This window comes from Cyrtonyx montezumae, unplaced genomic scaffold (genome assembly GCF_038088225.1).
Source record: "Cyrtonyx montezumae isolate F1298 unplaced genomic scaffold, pur_monq_1.0 scaffold_7, whole genome shotgun sequence".
NCBI classification, from domain to species: domain Eukaryota; kingdom Metazoa; phylum Chordata; class Aves; order Galliformes; family Odontophoridae; genus Cyrtonyx; species Cyrtonyx montezumae.
The window spans coordinates 21,005,514-21,031,535 of NW_027072078.1; the positions used below are offsets into that span (position 1 = coordinate 21,005,514).

Consider the following 26,022-nt stretch of genomic DNA (forward strand, 5'->3'; position numbering starts at 1 on the left):
AAAAAATAAAAAATCACTAGAGACAAGAGTCTGGGGGATCACATTAATTTCAGCCAGCTCACACGTATTCTACGTCAGATCTGGTAATGCAGTATGTGCTGTGTCCGTGTATCTGCCTGCAGCTTCTAAGTAAGAGCAGGCTCGAATGTGTGGTTGTTCCAGAAGACTTCAGTTGTACTTGGCTAGCTATTACTGTGGTGGGATCAGAACAGGTTAATGGTGTTGTTAAAGAAAATGGTATTTTTGAGCTTCCGTAAGCAAATTTCCAGATAAGTATCTATTACATTTTCTTTGCAAAACTGCAGAAATCAAGCCCTGCCTCCTGCTTGCTTCAATCAACATTCAAAAGACTGTCTATCTAAAGCAGTGTGAAACTGAGGGAGTGTCACTGAATGTGACCTGATGCATCAGCTGCAAAGGTTGCTCTTTAGATTTTGTGTTACTCCTAGTGATTGCTCATGTATCTCAAATTTGGCAACAGATGGGTAGTATTTTCTTAAAGCATAACACTCTTGTGTCTCTATCTCAGCACTTAATATTACTGCAGACATCTTTTCAACTGAGCCATGCAGCTATAATCAATAATATGTGAGTTGATGTTTCCGCTCAATAACATACAGCCTCTTAAATGCCCTTCTGAAGTATTTTGACCCCCAGAGGAAGCTACTGTGGTTCAGCCATTTTCCCTATTGAAATAGAGATACTTGCTATTCAGCACAGCTGGGACTGGAGAGTAGAAAAACATTCAAATAGGGATCAAACCTATGTGCTGCCCTACTAAGGGAGCAAGGCCTATGGAAGATCAAGCAATGGTTTTGAATAGTTTGTTCATTCAGTACCATTTTAGTATGATTGACATTAAGTTACCAGAAATTAAAGGAGATCAGATTCTAATATTAATTTTACAGTGGCTTCATAATTAGGTGTTAATTCCAGTATTGAATAGCTATTGAAGGCAGGATGTTATTATGAGCATTTCATAAAAGAAGCACTGTTCAAATGCAGTTCAGTGCGCCTAGAAGTTATTTGAATGTATTGAAGTGTTTTATTTTTTTTTTCCTCTTCTGCCCTCCAGAAAGGAGAGGGGCAGTCAGCACTTGCCAAAATTGGGTGATAAATCAGTACAAGATGCACTCATGAACAAATAGATATCTTTGTGGAGAAGTTATTTTAATCCAGCATCTTTGTTTGTGCTGTTGTTTTTATTTCATCTTAGTACTACAAAAACAGAACATATTTTAAAAAATAAAATAAAACACTAATGATGGACATTATTTCAGTGACCAAGCATCTTCTCTACAAGATAAAAGCAACAGCAAGCATTGTGTGCGTACATATACATAGTATGCACTTATCTGTGTCTGTATATTTATGTAATTCATATGTGAGGTAGTTTTTTATTGTTTGAAGCTCACAAGTTTGTTGGTGTATAGGAAATAAGCTGTGGCTGAAGGTGCCCTTGTACTTTGGCAATCCCCAGTCCTATGGCTTTAAAGTCTTGGCCTATGTATCCTTCAGGACATTGCTTATTTATGTGGAAGGTATATGATATGTTTATTGACCTTTCCTAGATGTGATATTAATAGGCAAAAATAAAGAGTAATCTGCAGATACACAGCCTTGTAGCATTAATAGGTGTCTGTCTAGATAGGAGGTAGTCTAATACTGCCTTGGATCGTAGCCAGAATGTTGTCTTTTAATTGATACTGTTCTGATTAAAGGGAAAAAAGTGCTAGTAAGTGATGATAAATTTTATTTTCCCTTTGCCATTCCCTACCACATGAAAAATATATATTAAAGAAAACAATAACATCAACAAAATGAAGGACAATGTGTTTTACACTGGGAATGAGTGAGTTTGGCTTGCTAGGGTGGAGGAGGAAGAGGAGTTAAAACAGAAGCAAAAAAAAAAAAATCTTCGGGTATACAGACTAGAGACTAATTTATGCTCCAAACCTGATCTGTACTGCTTAGTACAGGCAATAGAAAGAAGTTATAAATTATGAATAACAAGAACTGCTCTCTTATGTCTTTTTAGTTTTATTCTTTCAAGCTGTTAGTGTAGGCTCTGCAAAATTGGTGAGGCTGGAATTTGCCAAGATTTATGCCTGGGTGTAGAAATACAGCCTTACTTTCAGATTAAAGCAGCTAGCAGTGGTAAATCAATACACACAAGCCTGCAGAGCTGCCATGAGCCTGGCTCATAAATGCGCATTAGCATTTATCTGTAGTTTAATTTCTCATCTTCCCAAATGATTGTCTTGATTAGTGATCATTTTTCAGTAATGAGAAGGAGAAAAAAAAAAAAAAGGTGGGGGGGTGGGGGTGGGAAGGGGCTAAAAGGAATTGCCAGACTGCAGAACTAATATTCTGGAGTTGTAATTTAAATCTGTTCAGAACTTTATTATTTTGCTTGCAAATGAATTATGATTTTCAAAAACCCTGAAATCTTTCATGTTCTCATGGCTGTGTGAAACTTTATGCTTTCTCTTGTTTTCAATATTCTTCCTGTGAGCCTCATGAGCGATGGTAATTTATTTTCAAATAATATTTCTTTTTCTGTTTTGATGGGGATCTGTTTAAAATGTGGATTTTCCTCAGTATTTTGCTGTTCACATGGACAAACTTGTGTCTGTTCTTTGGTGTTAAGATAGGACACCAATATTTGCTTTCGTAAAATGGCACAGCTTTGTTATTCTATCTCATAGCTGTAAGTTGTGACCCCTTCCCTTGTCAGTTGATTTAGAGGCAAAGTGCTGCAAATTGCCATAGAAAATTTCAGTTATTCTGTGTTTTATTTAATAATAACGACTGTGTAGTGCTGAAAAGTGGGTTAACTGAGAATTCCAAAGTATTAGTTTATTAATGTATTTGTTTGTTTAATAACGATTCTCCAAAGTTTGCTTTGCTGAACTGGTGACTGAATGGTGCAGACTGGGAAGTGCAGGCTGCTTTGTGAGGCAGGATGCAAGAGGCAGACATCTTGATTTTTTTCCTGCTTATATACTGTTTACCAGTCATTTATTGTGCGAGCGTCTTCCTGGGTTAATTAATTTATGATAATTCTGGGACTTTGTGGTAGTCTGATGAATAACTGAACAAATCATTTTTGTATTAAAAATCCTGTTTGGTGTTTTATCTAGGATAACTTCACCGTAGGAGTACTTCGTATCTGTCACAATGTACTGTGGTGGAAGTAGCGTAACATTAGTTCAGTTTCTGAGCCATTCGATCTAATAATAATTTACACACATCATTTCATATTCTATCCAACTGTAAAATAATTTCTTTTGAGGAACAATGCCCCGTAATTTGTTTTAAAAAAAAGTCTGTAGTTGTCTTACGCTAATTTGATCTTTAAGCTCAGTAGTGTGTTGTCAGGAAATAAATGCTTTTAGTGTCATCCATCTATGCAAAAAAAAAAGTTTGAAAGCTGAATGTGAGTCTAGGAAGTTCACACCTTTCAAAACATTTTGCATGTAGGTCCTACCATAATAAATGGAAACGCTCCTAAATGTGAAGGCAGAAAGAAGGTAGAAAGTATTTACTGCTAAACTGTTGATTTCACAAACTGCAAAGATGATGAGAAACATCATTTCCTCTTCTTAACAGGTGCTTTGATTAATGCATTGCTGTGATTATTCTTTTTCCTCTTCAGTTTAGGAGAAAGAAAGCTATGGTTACTTAGACAATATTTGCACTTCAAAGTGTGTCAAAGAGGCAAATCCATTTGTGTTTCTGATAGGTTATTTATCCTGCTTAACCTATAAACTGGGGGGTAACAAGGCTACTGAGCTGATAGACAGCCTAGCAGATGGCTCAGAGATTACACTAAATCACCTCAGCTTGTCAGAAGTCAGGCTGGGTTACTGCAGGGACAGCATCTGTAAGAAACACTGAATGGGGTCAGTTGTTTAAGTTCCTTGCTTGAAATTTCATTTTTCTTCACAGCACGTAACCTCTTCCTTCTCTTAGTGTTGCTTGTACAAACACTTTGATGACAGTTCAAACAGATATGTATAAAGCATCAAATTTGGGACCAGCCTTTGGTATCCTTGCTTTCATAATAATCATCAGAGCAGATCATTAGGTGTCTGCAAGACATAGATGATCTCTGTGGGACAAGACTTGCTCAGGCACTCTCGCTGCTGCAGCCTTCCCCTTTTGCCATGTCTGGAGCTGTTGCTGCCATCAAGGTGAGCATTGTGATCTCACTTGCCTGTGAAATACTAACTGGAAATTAAAGATGAAGCGACTAAATTAAGTTGAACAACTTGCTGCTGTCCTTCTACTGAACATTACTAGTATATAGTATTTGTTTCATTTTATGATTACATGAAAATTGAAGAGTGTACTTTTCAAAAGGGATTAGCATGACTGACCTCTAAATGCTGTCTAATTATGGCATTCTGCTGTGAAGAGAGGGAAGTCAGGGTGTCGCTAACTTCTGTGAAAATACCACATATTTAGTAGTCAAAATCATGATGCAGCTGAGCAAAGATAGGTCGATAAAGATAGGGCTTGATAAATCTCACCCCAAACAGTGGGTGATTATTAATCACAGTTTTGCTAAATATCCATATTCACGTCTTCAGTGAAGTGACTAAAGCAACAGATGCTTGTAAATCCTTCAGAATTTGCCATGTTTGTTTTTCAGTTTTTGAAATTTGCATTTCACTAATTTACATTTCATTTGAAATTAAATTTATGTTTAATTTTGAAATTAACAAAAAAAAAAAACCAACAAAAACTTCACCACCCACCTTGCAACTGTAAAGACTTTGTGCTTAGGATTTTTGGTCTCTCATTTTCGTTCTTGTGCTGTAGTGTCCTTTTCACAAAGTGCCATCTGCTGAATTATTCTCGAGGCCTGATGGAGAGGAATACCTGATGGAGTTGGAAGGGATTCTAACCCTAAAAGCTATTTGAGGGGGAGGTTTCATGGGTGTTTTTTAATATGATCATGACATCAAAGTACAAAAGAATAACTGCCTTTCATAGAATCATAGAATAACTTGAGTTGGAAGGGATCCGTAAGGATCACTGAATCCAACTCCCGGCTCCACACAGGACCACCCAAAAGTTAGACCATATGGCTGAGAGCTGTGTTCAGATGCTTCTGAAACTTCAGCACTCAGGGCCATGACCACTACCCTGGGGAGCTGTTTCATGCCCACTGCCCTCTGGTTTCCCTGACCCCTGCTGTCTCTCCCCTGATACAGCTCTGTGCTGTTCCCTCAGGTCCTGTTTCTATCGCCAGAGAGCAGAGATCAGCACTGCCCCTTGGCTCCCTGTGAGGAGCTGTGGGCTGCTATGAGACCTTCCATCAGCATCTCTGCTCTGTTCTGAACAAACCCAGGCACCTTATCTGCTTCTCCTATGTTTCTCCCTCTAGATCCTTCACCATCTTTGTAGCCATCTTTTGGACACTCTCCAATAGTTTTATGAACTTTCTCTGCTGTGAGGCCCAAACAGCCCACAGGTGCACCAGTGCAGTATAAAGAGGGAGACCCCTTCCCCTGGTCAGTGGCAGTGACTCATATGCTCAACTTGCCAACCAAAACCATCACATCCATTTCTATATATTGCAAAATCCTTAACCTAATAAAGAAAAAAGCAAACAAACCTGATGTTAGACTTTTCTTCTTTTTTTTCATATGGTTTTTCATTGATGGAGAAAAAACCTCTTCAGGGAGTTGCTGGAAATCTGTTGTTTTGCTACAAACATTAGGAATGCTGCTTTAGTGTCAGCTGTAATAAGTCTTAAATGTTTAAAATATGTAGAGACACTAAAAAAGCAATTTTCCTCCATTGCGATGAATGGAAGTGCATTGTACACATTGTACAGTGGGTCATACTTTTAAGACAATCAATATGTTTAGCAAAAAAGAACATATTAATTGAAAAACCTTTGCAAAATGTAATAAGAATAGCTGTAGGGTGCTAACAGCACCCTTTTTTTCCTTGACTTCCAGTCAGTTTCTATACAATGAATGGAGATTATTCACATCTCTGTAGAACAAGAGGAAGCAGATAGTTCCTGATTCTACAGCATTTCTTTCCTATCCCCACAGATCATTCTCTGCTACACCAGGAAATAACTACTCTGAAGAAAAAAAAAAAAGGGTAGCTGAAAAATAATCTCAAAAATCTTCTTCCTGTGTGTCACTTTGCTATTCATTGCAGTTTGAAGTCCTGGTTCTTTTTCAGTGTAAGAAATAGATACGCTTGCGTAGAGCCAGAACACTATAAACCTATTCATAAAAATACTGCTTTTTATCTGTTATAATGAATATTGTCCAGGAAACTAAGAAGGCATCTGTTCATACCTCTCTGATAAGAGTTGTATGTGTCCTTTATGCTAAGCATCTGCTCCTTTAAGGATGGGTAACTGCAAGAGCTGATAGCATATCCGATTTTGCATCTGCTTTTGCCGCTTTTATTTAGTGAAATCTGGAATTGTAACACACTGAGCCTGAAAAAAAGATTTGTTTATACACAAGTGACACTGTTTTGCACCATGCAGATGTTGGTAACTGCAACAGTAATGATGATGGTATATGCTTTATGTAACGTTTAAATGAAGCATAAAGTTTTCTTGACCTTAAAAAGAATTTGCAGTTGCATATAAGACTATTGAAAATACAAATATTTGTGTTTTTTGTTTTGTTTTTAGTACGTAGATCCTAACTGATTTTAAATATATATATATATTGTTATGAGTTAGATTTTAGAGATTTTCAAAGTAGAATAAAACAGTAGTTGTTTTCCGTCATAATAAACTAATCTGCTTGGTTAGCTGTATTTATTTCCTGAGTAAAACAATCAAAACAACAGCAACTGATACTTGGATATTTTGAAAAGGTCTCTCTGAAGTACTGGAGAGTCAAAGGGACAACTAAAAAGAAAGAAAGGAACTGTCGTCAAAACCACAAGACCATTCAATGTTGCCAAAGCAAAGCTTTAGCTTTTAAGTATAGTTTAGGAAGTCCTGTGTTGTGCATAATGAGATTCATGGTCTGATGCCTGAACCAGGGCACATCTAGCTGAGTTGATTAACCCAGTGCTTCAATATCTGAAGCTGCTATAAGGAGTTCTTTATAAAGCAGACCAATTAGTCAAATCTGGAACAATTTTGAAGGATAACTTGTTCCAAGCTACATTATTCATACCTACCTATGCAAATGAGAGTAAGAAAAATATAAATATTGGTTTTTTTTTGTTTGTTTGTTTTGTTTTTAAGTTAAATTATGCACTAGAAGTGGCTAATCCAAATTACAGAGGTAGGTACTTATTATAATCTGGTGAGCAAATGTTTAGGTCTGGGATGACCATACAGCAAGTGAGTGGTTCCAAAGAGTTTGTCAAAGAACAATATGTCTTCCAATAGGAGGAAACAAAACACGAACAAAATGTTCCTCTGATCTCTTCTTCTACACTCGGGCATAAATGTGGTGAAAAATTTAAAAATGAAAACCATATGGCTATAGATTGTGCAGCCTGTGGTTCTGTTCTTCAAACTCAGTATTCTTCTGAATTGAGTAAATTTCTTTATCAACTTTTAATAACAGAATATTTACCCATATTTAAATAGCAGGATTGTAGTAGACCGTCTCAAAGACTATTATATATACATTTGTTTTCTGGAATTCCCTTAATCGGAAATTAAAAGATTTTGAATTGAAAAACAAATGAAAAAAAAATGCCTAACCGAAAGTGCTTATCTTCTAAGCCTAAGAAGAAGCAAGAATATGAGGTTTGGTACACCACTTTTCCAAGGTGCAACAAAGATGGAGGTATGAGAGCCAGATATAACCTTTTGTACTCTCAGACACTGCTCTGAGCATGTTTTTTGGATCCAGGAGAAAAGATTGCTGGGGCTGATTATGTTACTGTGGCTGTTATGTTGGCTTGGAAATGCCCTGAATGTTGGAAGAGCAGTGAGGGATGGAAGCCAGCTGCGCCAAGTCAGCTCTTGCTGGCAACTCTCATGACTCCTCTCTCAGTTATGGGGAATTTGTTTTCTTGATACCACCTGGAGCAGAGAGTCTGAGAACTGCAGTGTAGGTGAGGCTTTCCCATAGTCTACTCAGATTTCTCTAGATCTCAGTGAAAATGAACTGGTTGGGTTTCCACATATATTACAAGTATACTACAAAACATGATACAGACATGTCTATGAAGGCCCTTAGTTCTATGTAAGTTTTATTTTTTTTTTAATTTTTTGCCATTAAAAATAGGATACTCTGGGTTTGGAAAGGTGAGCATGCTTGGTTAAAAGTTCACTGATTTTGAGAAACTGGTATTTGTTGCTTACCAGCAACAAATTTGGGGTATTTTGTACTTGGGGTCATACAGAAGGATAATAATCAATTTCAAGAAAAAAAATGTTTTACATTTTTATATATGCATCTATGCATCTTTCTGTATTACAATTAATATACAGCAATTTCATTACAAGTATTTCTCCCATTTGTTTTACCTGTTTTGTTCTAGTTACTGAAGTATGGCTTATTTTGATGCAGATGCATGCAGCAACTGCAGTGTATTTTAGCATTAACTGATCTGCCTTCCCACGTGGCCCTGCCAACTCTCTCGTATCTTTGGGTCACCTGGTGAGGACATTGGCTGCTCCCCAAAATCTTCGTCCTGAGCCAGGTCCTCGTTCCTTTCACAATTCCACCCTATAGTGAGTTCATGTACTCAGAGACACTTATGTGTTATGAAATCTGTGCCTGGCTTTAGCACCTGATTCTGACTCTTAAAAATGAAGAACATTCTGTGAAGGGCAGAGATAAGACGCTAAGATGTAAAATAAACCCAAAAGCTTTGCAGCATTGTTTCTGCATTGCAGAGGCCTTCTAACAGTGCTAGTGTAATACAGGAGAGAACAGCAGCATCTCTAGGAATGGTCTTTCTTCGGCAGGACTGGGCTTCTACAAAGAGTGCAGCCCATCTTCATCACAGATTGGAGGAGCTAAGCAGCTCTAGGTGGTAAGGGCTTTCCAGAAGAATAGAGATTCTTTTGGCATGTTAGGGTCCAAGTCACAGCCAGGTGGTAGAAAAACCTTCACAGTTGGAAAATACTGTAAAGGGAAATTCTGAGCTTGGTGGAATGAGGTGTGTTAAGCTGTAGACAAAGATTTAAACAATTCCAGACAATCTCTGTCTGGCCTTTCACAGCCTGTTCTTACTGTACCTCCCCTAATGCACACACAGATAAGTTCTTTCAACACTCGAAGTAGCACTTGTGGCGGAGACTTCAAGCTGCTTTGTTCCCATTTCTTGCCATGCTCCTGATGGCACCTTTTCACCCTCATGTCACAAGTGCGTTCATTGTGCTAGCAAATGTACAAAGGGAGAAAAATAAACACTTGTTCAGTTTGATCAGTGTACAGAGTTTTTTAAAGACCCTTTTCTTTCATCCTCCATCACTGAGGTTGCCAAAATTATACTTCAGAGGTGTTTAAAGTATCCATAAAGTATTCCTAGCTATATGTAATAGATCTCATTACTTGTACTGCCTTTGATCATGTTACTGAACAATGTGATTTTTAAAAGGTAGGTATAGATTTTTTGCTTCAAGCTTCCCACTTTAAAAGTATCTATAGTCAATGGTGCGTTGCTATATTTTGAGGTTCACATTGCCTGGCAGTAAATGTTAGGGCATATGGGAGTTATCCTTTCATTTCTGCAGTTTGTAATAAGCAGAGGTGAACACTGTCCTATTCACTAAGTCTCATCAATGCAGGAGGGCTCTGGAACAGCAGGGCTGCAGGAGTGCCTAGGACAGCTAGGGCAGTTTGGAGCATGACTATGACGCATCCTATAGGTCACTGATTTCTGGTAGACCTCAATTGTGGTTCCACTAGCAATTGAGAGGTTGAATGCAGGAGCCTATGCTAGCAGTAGTATTGGGATTGCTGAATTTAGGAAGGGGGAAGTAGATGTTCGTGATAGTCATCGTTTGAAGGAAGCAATTATGAGGAACTGCAAAGAGTAATTTCCCCTGATATCAGACCACACACTGGAAGCGAGGAAAAGGGTGTTCTTTTCAGGTCAGATTCAGGTGGAGCAAATTGCATTTCTGTGCATCATGGGGAGTGGAGAGCTTTCACCCAAAAGGAGTATTTACTAGGAACATCACAGAAAAGCCCTGGTGATGGGTGCTGCTATTACATCTCTCCTCTGGTGCATTCCTAGACTCACACTGCTGACATTTCTTGGCTGCTTTCCATGGCAGCTGGTTCTCTGCAAGAGCCATGCTATCTAGGACAGTGAATTAGATCACCAGTGGTTTTGCACACTGGAAGGCAGTCCATGGGATAGGTGTAAGGAACAGGCATGCAGACACATGTTTAGCTGCTGCTGGCTGGTGTACATCTGTATCGGGGCCAGCGCTGCCCAAAGCTGTCCTCTAATTCCTCTCAGTCACCAAATTGGTTGAGGACTACAGCTGCTTTATTTACATAGATACTCAATAATGTATTCTTCACCACAGCTTGCTATACTTTCAAGACCTGAAACAGTAGCAGAGATGAGATCAACCTTGATTTTGTTTGTTTTTTGTATGTATGTTTTCATCAAAGGTTTTATAACTTTTCACATTAAGGCAGCGTGAAAGCTGGTAGGATACAAAGAATGCTGGCATCACATCTAGTGCTGGGTGCAAATGCTGGGACACAAGAATTTAGCAGAAGTTCCCTCTTCCTGAACAGTTTGTCTTTCTTGTATTTGCAATGTGTACACACACAGGAAAATTTTGTAGGAAGTTTAGAAATTTGAACTCACATGGTATGAAGCTCTTGTATGGAATGGTTCATTTGGAAAATAACTGCTTCTAATAAGGACATATATGCTACAGTTATTAGACAGAATTTCTGTTGCTTTATTACAGCTTCTAGCGTGGTTTATTTAAGTATATACAGTTTTACATAGACATTTTTAGGCTATAGATACACAATTCTATGTTATGTCAGCGTAGATGTTCACAGTTCCAAACGCAGTAAGGAAACTAACAGCTAGTGGATAGTGCCCCAGATTTACTCTGCTGCAGCCAATAGAGGTCATATAGTAACTCATTGCCCTGAAACGAGTCCTGAAAATTGAAAAATCTACTTAATTTTTCTTTAGGAGGAAAGTACTTTGTAGATAGGCTTCACCCTTAAATAACTATAATTTTACAAGTAAGCAGCTATTTGAACACTCTTATGTATACTTAATCATAACTAGCGTAGCTTTATTTATTGGACTTCTTGCATATTTTGAAGAACTTCTAAGACTAATATAGCTTCTGCCGAAATTCTATCAGTCATCTTTTGAAATAATGTCTTTTGGAAATGCTACTCAGTAACTTGCCACTCTGATGAATTTATATTTAGCAAGTGAGCTGGCGAAACTTCATTCTTCCCCAAATTCCACTTTCTTCTGCTGATGACATCTGTAATACTTTTCAGTTTGTTTTTGGTTCTTGTATAGTGATACAGAACCTCCTGGCACATATAATAAATATATTTATATGTATATATATAATGTTACTTTGTGTTGTTTTCATGCAAAAAAAACAAAGTCATGTTTCATCATTCCTCTCTCATATACTAATGGTGTTGTGTCAAACGTAGTTCAAAAGCAAACATAGGAACTTGTGATAAGGAACTTGGGAACCTCTGTTCATTTTCTGATTCAGCTGCTGCTTTGCTCTGTAATGAGTGTCTCTGTGCCAGTGGAGCTGCATTTTTATTTTTTATTATTTAATCAAAAATGGAATTTGATTTCCAGTGCAAGTCACAAGTTTTCACCAAATGCAACAAGTTCTGCTCAAAGACAGAGTCAAAATTGCTATTGGTGGCACTTCAGAAACAGCAGTCATTCCTAAAACTGAGATTTCTGTCTATAATTTTGTCTTAGTTCTCTGGATGCTCGCCTTTGGGCTGTATGGCAGATTGATGCCTGAGCTGTCAAGCTATTGAAAAGATGCAAATAGGCAATGAATGTCTTTTTCTTTACAAAAAGGAAATTGAAACTTTCTTGATGGATGTTTTGCTTTTAGTTGAAATGGTTTACGTTTCAAATTTCCATGTTAAACGTACAGAAAATTCTTCAGCTTTGCTGATCACCTTTTGGAAATCTGATTCATATGTCAGTTTCCAAGAAGAGAGGTTTTCATTGTTTTGGGCTTGAATTAATAACTATGTATATATATATATTAACCTTATTATCAAGACCAGTACTGACAAGACTATTTCTTGTCTCCTTTATCTGGTAAATATAGACTGGGAGAGATTATCCCTATAATATGGTATCTTGTGTCTACCAGGATTTTACCAGAATAGTATGTTGCACTTAAAGCACTTTTTCTTTGGCTTGTTTTATGATTCTCCTGTGCTACTGAGAGAGTTGCCCATCCCTGGAGGTGCTCAAGGCCAGGTTGTATAGGGCCCTGGGCAGCCTGGTCTGGGAGGTGGCAACCAGCCCATGTCAGAGGATCAGAACTGGATGATTTTTGAGTCCCTTCCAACCCAAGGCATTCTATGGTTCTACAAGAGTAAAGCATGATGATGCTTGAAATAATTGATCGTTTTTGTTGCTTCTATGTATATATGAGTTTCCATTAAATAAATGTACAGTTTATATACTATTGCAGCTTACTGAAGGTAAGCACAACAAAACAATATGAATGGGATATCTGCTGAATGTTTTTTACTTTTCCTTTAGATGTTTCTTTACATATGTATAATACTTTCTAGGTATGGGAAAATTGTATCCACGAAGGCTATTTTGGATAAGACAACGAACAAGTGCAAAGGTACGTTTGCTTTTATATTGCATTCACCTGGTTAATCGATTGATTTAATAAAATTGACTATTTAATAATTGACCAATTAATTGATTGTATAAAACAAACCAGTGTTGTATTTTAAGTGCCTTTAATTTCCTTTCTTCAGTTGTGCTTGTAAACCAGGCTTATTGTTGCCTGTGGTCAGCGTGCTCAGTACATTTGTTTCCAGAGGAGCTGGCCGCCCGCCCGTGTCAGCAGTGCAGCCAGCTCTGGGTGAAGCGGACACGCACACTGCTGGCTGCCACTCGGCCTCTGTTTGAAACACAAAAATGGAGTTAAAAGCAGCTTTTCTCCTTTAGCCTGAAGAAACCAGCAAGCTTGCAGCAGACCATTCAATTGTACTAAGCATCTGAAAAAATTATATACTGTGGAAATCGGCTCTGCTAATTTGAACAGTTTAAAGCAGCAGTTAATTTCATGTTCCAGTAGTGTAATTATGTTTAGCTATATGCTAGTCAATGTGTTGGGAGCAAAGAGGGGGTTCATTTTCACCTAAGTAATTGCAGCTGGAAAAAATACAAAACCTCCTTTAGATAAGCTGGGTATGTCCGTTCACTGATCTGCAGCACTCACTGCAATTACAGTGAGATGTAATCTCATATCCCAGCAGCGTGCATGGTGGGAGGTGTGGCAGCAGACACTGAAATATCAGATTGCAGACTGCTTTTTTTTTTACAATTAAGAAGATAATTTCTAAGCAAATTGAAGAATTGAGTCAGATGATTTAGCAGTGTTAATGAGGGTAAAGCTCCATGAATGAGCGTAAAGCTGATAGGTAGAGGCAAGTCTCATTTTTTGTGGAGGATTTGGAAACAGCACAGCAGCTCAGCTCCTGTACATAGCTCCCTGGGTCCCCATCTTAAGCTGTTAATGGGGGACTGATAGTGCAGAAACAGATTTTCTATATTTTTTTTTCCTCAGCTTATGTGCAGATGTCATCCATGCTCATTGTGACTAGGAAATAGTGGTTGCCCTTTTCAGTTATATCTATCCACTGATAGATGACAGCAGCTAACTGATTAAGTCTGCCTGTTTCCCCTGCTCCTAAAGACTTCAGGAGCTCTGTCAGCAATACTGCTTCTGATCTTGACTCTTGAAAGATTTAAACACAGAAATTCTAACGTTAATATTTTAAGAGGTTTTAGCTGACTTTTCCAATACAGATTTGAAATCTCACCAGTGTGAAGCAGTAACTAACAGTCTTGTAACAATGCATGGCAAGTTGAAGCTATGGGGAAGCTCACTCAGTGTCTTCAGAGTTGCAGTGGGAATATGAGTAGGCAGAATGCAGAGATGTAACTGGAATTTAATCAAGAGATTGACAGCATCTCTGGCTCTTGCCAAGAAAGCATACCATGGGATTTGAAGTAACTGGAGCAATGAGCTTACATTTAGAGTATCATCTAAAAGATGGCAAAGCCAGCTCTGATGGCATCCTTGGTATCAGTATATTGCACCCTGTAGTGAGCTGGTAGTGTTAACCTATGCTAGCATGGGTATGGAAAGCTAGTCCTGCCTTGGCAGCCCAAAACTTGATATGAGCTAATTCACTCTGTTTCATGTCAAAATTTAACAGTCCACAACACCACATGTTATGCAGAACAATATGCTGCTTTCTTCATCTTCTTGGCAGGTTAAATAAGCTCGCTCTGATGTGCAAGGCTGCTCTAGTTGTTTTTCCCAAGTTAAGGACTTTAAAGCTGGCTCAGTAATATCTTTGCATAACCTTTTTGTCCTCAGTATAGACATATTGTAAGAAGATACTGTCACCATCTGAAGAAATGATTGAATTTTCTATTCCTCTAGAGCTCATGGGTTTTGTTTTCATCCCAATTTAGACATTGGAGAGGGTTATTTTTTTTTTAATGTAGTTTATTGGTGGGAAGGAGAGGGGCTGAAAAGTACAGAATGAGGCTTGTAATAAGGAAATTAGCTTCCAAACTCCAATAATCTTTTCGGGATTAAAAATCTCAGTCTGTAGACACGAAGGCATATTGCTGTTCAGATGTGTTGGAATCTATTAGCTGTATATTGTTGTTTAGAATAAGAAGTGTTGAATATATATGGAAATGGTTATAATTAACTTCAGTTTTATATTAACATTGAAATATTGCGTTATGCGACATAGAAAAGAAATATTTTTTCTTACATTCTGTTTTCAATATCAGCAGTAGGAAAAACACATTTAATTTCACTGAAGGTGGGTTTTCACTCACTTTCTAGTTTCACTGTCCTTAATGTATATACAATGAAGTAACTGGATTATGGTGCAGTAGATATGCATCTTCTAACTAACCTACTCTCCCCATTCTGAGTAAATGACCTGTAACTTAAAGGCTTATTGGTCACTTATTCAAACCAGACTAAGAATTTAGATCAGAAAAATTAACAGATTATGCTTTACTTGGTGAACTCTATGAAATGAATTTATTATGTCACATTGCTCTTCCTGGTTAGGCACGAGGTAACACAAAACAAAGCACCAAACTATTTGTTAGATTTGGACAAAATCCTGATAACGAGTGAGCATAGGAATTGATTTGTTCTGCTACAGTAGGTCTCCGTCATCTCACACGGGAAGGACTTTGGTAGGTGTTTTTTCTGAGAACTGTATGAAGAACTTTGGAGCTCATGTTGGCCAAAAAGAAAATTGTATTAAATAACCATGCTCGTAGCATATAAACTCTTTGATTGAAAGCTGATTACTGCCTTGTTGATGAAATATGCAATCTGAAGAGAAACCAGAATGTTCTATATTTCAGGTTATGGTTTTGTTGACTTCGACAGCCCGGCAGCTGCTCAGAAGGCAGTTTCTGCTCTAAAGGCTAGTGGAGTCCAGGCACAAATGGCAAAGGTGAGTTAAATTAACTGGCTAACTCTTGCAGTACTTTGTGAAGAACAAGCTTGTGCTTTAGCAGAGCATTGGCAGTGTGAATTCTCAGGTTGAAAGACCTTTATGGAGGGCACAGTCCTCAAGCCATAATGTAACAAAAATGGGGCTTTCAACTGGCATATCCCAAGTCTATTCAACTAACCAAATAAAGAAAAAAGAGTGATAAATTATCCAAATGTGTTTGATTGGATTTATTACTACTTTATTTTTATTTATATTGCCTTTCCATTGGCTTAATGAAAATAAAGATTAGGAATAATATATAAGAACCACAAAATGCTTAATGGGTTAAATTCGTAATGCTAATTTCTGGAAAAACTGGCTAGCTCCAACAGCTTCCAGCACATAGGTGTGAGAGGTTATATACATCATCTAATTGTTGTTACTGAGGTTAACAGCCTTGCAATTTGAGGGTGAATTTTTAAGTACGATGTAGCAAAATTTAACCTTGGTACTTGGTTTTCAGCTTTTTTAATGTATGTTGCATTAACAGAAGTATAATATAAATCTGTGCTAGGAATTTCTTGAAATTCCTAGCCAATTCTTTTACAACCTTTTCTGAATCAGGGCATAATGAAGTATTGCTAAATTAAAAGGAATATAATCTTTCTTCTTTTCCCTATTTTTACTGATCTTTGGTCTCTGTATTGAGTTATTACTTAACATGGTCTTCAGAGCAGAGCTCTATCTCCACGAGATAAGCTTTGTAAATCTATAAAATCAGGGAGACGATACGTTAATAATGATTTTGTCATATGGTGGTCCTAGGTCAGATGGCCAGTTTCCAACAGAATGTCATAGCCTCCACTAAAAATTTATTCAATAAAGAAAATATTTCCAGCATTATCTGTTTATGTAATTTGTGGTACCTCTTGAAGTAAATTCTTTTAAGTTTGAAAATTATATCCTAACTAAATAAAAATATTCCAGTAATTAAACAGTAAACTCGGAGCTTTTTTTTATATAACAGTTTATAGCAGATCTAGCAGATCTTTTCTCGTTATCCATTAGGTGCAGATTTTTTTCAGATGAGATATTTTCCACAGCTTCTCAGCTGAGGAGAACAGTTAAGCTAACAACATAAAATGTCTTTGGATGGGTTCCAGGGCAACAAAATGGAAACCATATGTTTCATACTTAATGCATGTTTCACTGCAGCCATGGTACAAACATATATGCTTACCAAAAAAACACCAGACTTTTTCTTTTTATAGTATTTTATGTATGTTTAATAAATAACTTTAATTAATCTTTAGTTTTTAGGTAATTGTTTAAAAATATACACTAGATTTTTCAAAGCCTGTGTCTGCCATTTTACAAATACAATATGCAGGTAGAAGGAGAGAAAAGAAAGTACAAGTCAAGTAAATTCATTTTGCTAATAAAGAATTTTTAGCTGATTTAATTTCTGCTTGACTTGAGTAGGTGAAGCTTTAATAATTCACTATAGTGACCTAATGAAGCTGCCTAGTTTTTACCATGTGTATTTTTGAATAGTTTCCTTTGCTAATTAGTTTCAAAATTGCTACTATTTCTTTCTGTTAGCATTAATAAAAAAAAAAAGTGTCGTAATACTTGACCATTTTGATTGATTTTCTGACACTTTGAGTCTGTCAGTCCTGATGACCTGTGGGAAATCTATAACAATAAAGTTGGCGTTGGAGTGAAACTTGTTATTCTACTTCTTAGCATGGTAAGAGTGATTGAATTATGCATTTAGAAAAAAAGAGAGAAAACAAAAAATAGAAAAGAAACAACTATGAATAGTGCTACAACAAACAGTCACAAGTGATGGAGAGATGCTTTGATTTCATGTCTGTCTATTTTGAGCCATTGAAATTTTGGTTGGGGACGGGGACGATGACACTCACAGACATTGCTGCTCTCCTTTTGTCTGAAAAATCATATCTCCAGTTGGATGTGCCAAACAGAGAATCACCAGCCACTTCCACTTTGGCAAGATCAAAGATCAGATTCTTTATATGCATTATGCTGTACTGTAAGTTTACTCATAATTGTGTATTTGATATTACCCTATTGCACACTACAAAGCCAGTGCAATATAGCAGTCATGTTGCAGTGCAACTGTCTAATCTGGCATTAGCCTGAATGTAACATAGAAAGATCTGGAGAATATTTTGCCAGCTGTGTGCCGATGGATTTCCTTACTGACCAGTGCAACTGCTTCTGTTACAAAGAGTGGTGTGGCTGTCAGCTCAGTTTGGGAAAGCATCGCTACACTGTGCCCATGTCCATCAGCAAAACCATTCCTGCCCAGGTTTTCACATCTTCCTCTTCGAACACAGATGAAACTGAAGGAAAAAAATTAGTGTTGAAAAAAACTATGAACAGATGAAACTGAAGGAAAAAAATTAGTGTTATTGTCCTGAATTTGTCTGCCATGAGTGCCTTTTTGCAGCGTTATACTATAACTATGTACAGATAAATTAAAAATTATTCTTTTTTAATAAGGTCATCTACAAATCCCAGTTTAGTAGAAACTGTTCAGATCATACTTTTCAAAACTTCTGCTGTTTGCTTTGTAGAGATAACTTCAATTATTGGCTCTGAACTTTTTCTGTGCTCTGGGTAAGCTCATGCTGTACTCTGTTGTCTGCTTCCAATCTGATCTGACTTTCAGCTATTACTGAGCAGACTTGGAGGGCTTGGGGCCTCAGATGCAGCTTCAAGCCACATCCTGACATGATGAGAGTCATTGTGGGGAACTGGCCACGTTCTGAGAGATGTCACAATGATAGTGCCAATTAAGGAACTGAGTATTAGAGCATTGCTCAAGAAACATTATGCTTTCAGTTATTCTGCCCTTTCAGAGATCTGGATTTGGAAAACTTTACTAAGACAATTACACTTAAGCAACTTGGGAAGTTTTTTTGCTATGTGCTGGTTAACTGTATCTTCTGGTGACAGCTGAAATTGAAATTCCTGTTGGTGAGGCTATTCTGCTGAGAGCTTACAGAAGATATTGTGGCAGTACCAGGGGATGGGAGTAGTTTTTTGACTGAAAATTAAAATGGAGGTGATAAGCAATTCCCCTTTTCCTCATTTTCAGTGGTGTATTTATTTTTAGCATTCGGTCTTGTTGATTTCTTTTCCAGTGCATAGCAGCAGCTGTGGAAGGGGATGAGGAGGTGATGTGAGCAGTAGTGGTAGGCAGTTTGTTTCACGACACAGTTCAGAAACAATGGCTTATCTCTTACTGTAGAGATGACGTGTGGAAAGATCACATGCATGTTATGAAAATACATAGCCGAGGATAAACTTGAAATACTACTTTTGTAGGGTTTACTCAGCTAAAATTTCATAGTAACTTGCATTTTTTTCCCAAATAAACTCTTGCCTCAAATACTTGTTTCACTAGGATCAGTACAGACAATATCATTAAGAAACACTACTAGTCTGTGTTAGAAAAGTTGTTGTGGATGCTATAAGGATGAAATCTTATTGCTTGAAAATTTTCTCACTTCTCTCCCCTCCCTACTGCAAGGGTAAAATCAATGACAGAATTGTAGGATTATGCACAACTCAGAGCAGACAACAAATGAAGGTGTATAGAAAGGCAGGTACATATAGAAAATCTACTTGGCATATTGGTATGTTGGCATACCAGTGAATGGAGATTTTAAAACCTGAGAACATTTAAGGTGTATTTTAGAGATAGTAAAGTCTGAAAGTTTCAGAGATCTGAGTAACCCTATTCCTTGTAGATTTTTGACATTGAACTTAACATACGGCATTTGTGTCAGTGTTACGAGATTTTTTCCCGTTAAATGGTATTCAGCTGTGTTTAACTCTCTGCTCCAGAAGTAACTGTGTTTCAGATTATTGGGAAAATGACTCTCTTATCAGAAAAATTGAATTCAGTTCTTTGTGTAAACCTGTAAGTAAATGTAAAAGGTGAAGAAAAACGAACTGAATAAGGAAGTTTTATGAAAAGCATAGTTTTTGACATCTTTCTGTCTAGCAAACTTAATGCAGGAGTATTATTGTGTTGACAGCCTAGATAAAGCCAGATGAGAATATCTGTATCATGCTGATGACATTGTAGAGATATTACGAGCAAGCTGGAATACCAGCTTGGCTGTGGCAGCTCATAGCTCATTGAGTGATATGTAATATACTTCTTGGGGTGACAATTAGACTTGCATAGGCATATTGTCTAGCTCTGGGTAGGTATATTGATTCCTGAGATAACATAGTGAAAGGTTTAGAGCTATTAAATTTGTATCGCTTCTCTTTTAGCAGAGATTTTGTCATGCTTTTTGGGCATCACTGAAACCATTAGCACAAACACAGTATTCTTGCAAACGTATTTCTGCCTGGTTCTTAATATTAGTGGGCTCTCCTCCCTTCAACATAATTGTATCCAATTATAGACTACAGACTCAATGAACCTGATACCTCGATTTTCTTAAAGACCTTGTCTTCCTTCCTGCCTCCTCTGTTCTCTTTCTGTGTTCATGAGATTTTTAGTTCTTCTGTGTGTGCAACTTTGCTATGCTTTTAGAGCGATATTTAGTTTTTTCCAGTTTGTATTTTCCTTTTTTTTTTTTTCCTAAAGAAGCACAAACTTATTTTTTGTTAGTTTGTGTCACTTCTAGCAGAATTCATGAAAGTAGTCATTGGACTTGGAGGATTTCTGAGGACAATGACATTTGTTAATTTGAGCCAAGGATGGTTGTTCCATCTACTAATGTGCATTTTTGGGGGAAGTGTCATTGTTTATCCATTGAAAGATTTCCCCACAGTCACATAGTATTAGGAGTTAGGGCTTCAGAGTCAAAATATTATAATTTTTTCTTCAAAGTCTTCCTTCCACTGGAGCAAGTAAATATGCTCATACTTGTTGCATTAGATCTCACATTAACAAATAATTTCTCTTATTTCAGGCATGCACGATTTACCTTTATTGCAGGCATGTGCAAAAAATAGGCATGCCTTTGGAGCATTTTCTTAGCCAAGTTGATGCCAAGAAGATGCCCAGTGATAACAATGCAAAATAGATTTTACCAGCATACACTGACTATTCCAACAGTCTTGAGAAACTGTTAATATTTTATAGAGAAGTCTCCTGACCCTCAAAACAGTGCACCAAACATTCTCTTAAATGTTGAAGTGTTTTTTAATGTGTTATAAATGTTTCCCCTTTGTCTGATTTCATGTTGATGCACCAGCACTCAGAGTTCTTGTCACCTTTATATTCTTTACTAATGGTTGAAAGGCAAAACTGTGAAGCATTCCGCAGAGGTTGGTAGCTATATCTTTGCATCCAGTTAAGTCCAGTGCAAGAACAGTTTTGTATTTTAAATTTAACTTCAGACGCTTTTTTTTTCCAAAGATGTTTGGAAAAGTTGAACTGTCACATAAATAAAGTGTGAATTGCACAGCAGCTACGTTTTTTAAGGAAGAAAAGGCCTGCTTAGTCACTTGTCCTCATCTCTTGAACAGAAGTCAAGGCTGTTCCACAGCTATTAAACATAATGCATTAAGGGTAGTCTTTCAAATCACTGATGAGGAAAATGATTTTGAGTTAGCAAGAATGAGAAACAGATAACTTTTATGACTAAATAATGTATTACTTTTTGTACTTGTCTTTACTGTGGCAACGTTCTGGAGAATTAAATCAGTTTTTGTTCCTGCGGAGTAAAGTAAGAAAATAAATTCAGGTTACCATGGTAGCTTGTGCACTTAATCCAACTAGCAAAGGTGGGCATATTGCAGTAGTCTTTATTCTGCATCTGGGTTTCTGAAGCCGAAGAGCAGATGACAGGCAAACAGGAGATAAGCAGATTTCTACAGCAGTTGAAAGAGGAATTTTCTTTTTACCTAGTTTGTGGTACCTTATGTAGGCAGTAGTCTTAAATCCTTTGGTTATAGACTGTCTTAAGTAAATACGGTCAGTTTCTCACCATTTGTGTACCTAAATTTCATTTAGCCAAAATAGAAAGTTGGAAGGTCGTAGCTTTAAATATATTGGGCATTTCTGCAAGTTCCATGTTCTTAAAAATCTTTTTACAATAAATTGAAAGTAAGCCAAATTTTGCTAAATGTCTGTCATTTCAGGAAATTCATTTGCATTAAATAAGACAGTTAACAGCCATTTCCATTGAGTACCCAGCTTCAGCTCACAAAAGTCTTACCTCATCTGCCAAGTAGTGCTGTGATTTGTTCAGCACAGGCTTGAATGCCCTGTTAGGAGTCTTTGTGGACTCACTCAGCTTTCTGCTGGAAGCGGTGGCATCAGTGAGCAACATCCAGCACTGCCAGGGGGGCACTTTGGTGCCCTTGGAGTAGAGGATGCAAGCAAGAATTGTGAGGAATAATAACAAGGGAACACATGGTTGGAGGGATTAATTGCAGAATTGTACACTGTGTTAAACATTACTTTTCAGACTTTTTATTCATAATAGAGATGTGCCTATGAAAATGAATTAAAATGCCCAGCATATTAATCCTATGCATTTGTTGTGAAATTCTGGCTAAGAAGTGAAGATTGTAGTAGTGATTTTTCCAATGAATTGACTTGTTAGCAGTCTGTGGTCAGACAGTATTCAAACTGTGGCTAAAACAGACATATTTCAGTGAGACACAGGGCAATTGTAAATTTTCAAGTAGTTTCTATAGGAAGGCAGACAAGCATTTAATCCCTTCCCTATCAGCCAGAGGATCTTCCATGCTGTGAGCAGTTCCTAGTCACATGTTTCTGAATGGCTATCTGTTAACTGTGACCTTACACAGAGCAAGAGAAAACAGATGTCTTATCATTTTGCCAAGTTTCTTGCTTGCAATTTAGGAACGATTCCACATGCACAGTGAGGTTTTTGTTAATTTATTTCAGATGATGGCAGAACCTTTCACGTTATGTAGGACTCCAATCACCACTTTTCTACAGAAATGAACTTTAGCGGTTGACCATTTCTATTCCTTTTATCAGAGATGGTATATCTTATAGTCAGCTTACTAAGCTAGTGCTGCAAGTGCTACTTGGGAATAACAAGTTCATTGAGCTGAAGAAGCACCGTTCTGAGTGTTTGTTTTGTTGTGTGCTGCTAGAGGAGTTCTGAAGACACAGCTAAAGGTATTTGGTGAGAAAAGACAGACAGAAACTTGCTGACATGAATGACTGAAAATAAGACTTCCTAGTTTCTTCAGTAGTGTGCACTCATATGGTACCCCACAAATTCCCTGACATTGCCCATAACCTGCAGTGAGCTGAGCACTTTTGGTGTCTTTCAGAACGCACTGAAGGCCATGTTAACTGAGGACACCCTCCATAAGATACTAAGACTCCAGCAATTTTCCAAATCGTTTAGAAAAGAAGAGAAATTCCAATCATTCGGTGGTTTATATTTTAGTTTGCTATCCGAAGCAGGAATCTCTCCACTGACTTTAGTAATTCTTTCTGATCATTCTCATAATGTTGTACGAATAATTTCATGAGATTTAAGTTTTCTAATGTAAAAGCTGGTTGTATGGTTTCATGGACGTTAACCACAGAAGAATCTGCTTTTGAGAGCACTTACATTGTGATTGCTGTCTATAGGCAAGGGTTGAGTTAGATGGTTGTGTTTGCAGGTAATTTCATTGCATCCATTTGCTGAATTACAGGAAGTCTCATATTCAAGGAGTTAATTTTCCTTTCTAACACAGAATTGTAATAACTGTGTGAATCAAGTTATGGTGGGACAAGTTTCAGTAAGGAAGGAAGTCACAAAACTTAATGTATTAAACTGTTCTTTGCCAGAGAGAGACAGAGGAACGAGTGAAAAAGTTTGTCTCTCTCCAAACTTCCTGAATTTTTAACTGTTTAACCATTTTCTGTGCCAAATCCTTATATAAAAGCAAACATCTGTTTGTACAGTGCCTTTTGTGTAAGACAGGATAAAGTTGGATGGGGAGTCCTGGTTGTGCTTGCCATTTGGAAGTCAGCTTGGAAATCCAGCATGTTCTGAGGGAGAGGAAATGACTTGCTGCTTATAGTCTCCCAACACTTCCCCAGATAGCTGTTTAAAGGCTTAATCTTATGGAGATGACAGAAGCTGAATGATGACATGAGAAATTAATGGGAAAGAAGAGGTGTTTTGCATGCTAATAGGTGTAATTTTTCTTCTTCCAGACTACACAAAATTCTAGATATGTTGTAGAAAGGAGTTTGGTCTTCCTTTATGCCTACCCCAGTGCTATTCATAAATCAGCTCTTTTTCAGTACCAATGGCAGTCTTTTTTTTTTTTTTTTTCTTTTTTTTTTCATCGAAACACAGAAGTGGATTAAATTAATTTTCTCTTGCGGTTGAACTGCTGCCACTGCCCAGGGCTGAAGCATGTGCAGTGTAGTTATAACCTTGGTGCACTTCAGCATGTGTTTGTTGACATTTTAACTATTTTGTTCTGGGAGAATTAGAGAGAAATGACATTCCAGCTTCTATTCCAGAATATCTTGGTGACAGCTTGATCTGTTTAACTTCTTTTTGCCTTTTGTAGCCCATGTCAGCCTTTACCAGCTGTGGGCATATCTGGAAGTATCTTCCAATTTACCTCCCATGTTTTTATTCCTCTGTGGTCAGTCGCATTGAAGAACCTAAAGCAGGAAACAAACACTTGAAGTGATTGATTTAAACAGAAACAATTACTTGATTATGATGGAATTTCTTGCTATATATGTATAACATAAAAAGTGAATGGCCGTAAGGTTAGTGGAATTGTGGATGTGCGTACATTTATCTTCCACATCTAATACTAGCCCATATCATCTCCTGGCTCTTTACCCCCATAATTCAAGAGGGATTTCCAATGGGAGCTAGTGCTAAAGTTGCTAATACTCCCTTAGAGTTAACATTCCTTTTTCTTGTTCTAACATTGTGTCATGATTAATGGCATGAAGCTCTCTGTTAGGACAGGTACGAGGATTGAGCTTTCCCAGCATGTGTGGAGGAAGATCTTTGTGTCATATAGTGAACTGCAGCAGGCCTTATGTCCCTTTGGCAAGGAAAGTTTGTGACCTCTACCTCTCGTTATTAACACAACATATAAAATGCAGATATGTAGTAACCCCACAGGCTGGAATGGGAGCCTGGCTAAGGGGAATATGATCTCCTACTTACCCATATAAAACTAATTCTCCTGACACTCTGCAATTCAGTGGATTTCTTTCTCCAATAATTGTTTTTTAATAGAAGCTTTTCATTTTTGGCACATAAATTGCATTTTTATTAATGCAAACAAAATGTGTTCTTTATTTTTTCATCTTTCCAAAGCTTGTTAGACTTTCTAATGAGAACATTCTAATAATATAATTCAGGCTTTCTGTTATTATAGAATAAAAAAGATAAGCAAATTAGATGGAAATATTCAAAGGATCTGATTTCCAACTAGTACATTGTTTCAGGTTATTTACAGAAGTTTTAGGATAGTTGTGTATACAAAGCTAATATTGATTGTTGAAGAAGAAAGTAAGCCTACGTATCTCAGGTTATAAACCAAAATTCTCTTAAGACGATCTAAGAAACAAGCAAGCTCTGAAAAACTTGAAAGCTCTCCTCATCTGACATTCCTAGCTGAGGAAACATAAAATGTATGTCAGAAACGTAGCTCATGTAACACAGATATTTTTTCCCTCACAGTCAAACTGCCCAGCAATGAATATTAATGTAAAGTCTTGGTTTCTGGTTAATCCATTTTCTCACCTCCTCCTTCTGCTGATTTTTCTAATATGAAAGATAAATCAGATGTTTGTAGATAATTGAAACAACAAACTTCTATGTATTCTGTACAGATTCACTACTAAAAGGGGAAGAAGGGGAAATGAAAGGGAGGGGGTTGTTCCCACTCAGTAACAAAAGGAAGACCACACGTGCTAGTTAAATACCATTTGTAATGGGCTGTAAAGGAACTGCCTAGGACTACACTCAGGCACTTGGAAAAGTTGGAGTTTTGTAAGTTAGGTGGGATTTCAGAGTGGCTAGGAATCACAGATGTATTAGTGACATTCTGTGCAGATCAAGAGGGAGCAGTAATGGGGACATTTCCCTTTTATAGTTCCTTTGATGCTGAAATTTCTTTAAAAACCCATAGGGAAAACTTCAGGCCTTTCTAACTGAATACAAATGAAAAACAAAACAAAACAATGTGAGTCCTTAGGCATTTAGGAGCTAGACTATTTAGGAATAGTCCTTCCCTATTTTAACTTTCATTATTTTTTGGACTGTAAGAATTTCTTTGCCTAAAAGGACCAAGACTTAGCCACATGGCCCTTTTTTCCCTAGGAAACACCAGT

At 37.3% G+C, this 26,022-nt stretch overlaps 1 protein-coding gene across 6 annotated transcripts in view; it reads left to right on the forward strand.

The window, feature by feature from the left end:
• Positions 1-26,022, forward strand: part of RBMS1 (RNA binding motif single stranded interacting protein 1) — a 137,443-nt gene that overhangs the window by 87,389 nt on the left and 24,032 nt on the right. For all 6 annotated transcript variants that reach the window (XM_065750809.1, XM_065750808.1, XM_065750807.1 and 3 more), the window contains exons 3-4: positions 12,747-12,805; positions 15,601-15,692. In XM_065750809.1, coding sequence (XP_065606881.1) covers positions 12,747-12,805; positions 15,601-15,692 — 151 coding nt within the window. The remainder of the gene's footprint in view (positions 1-12,746; positions 12,806-15,600; positions 15,693-26,022) is intronic.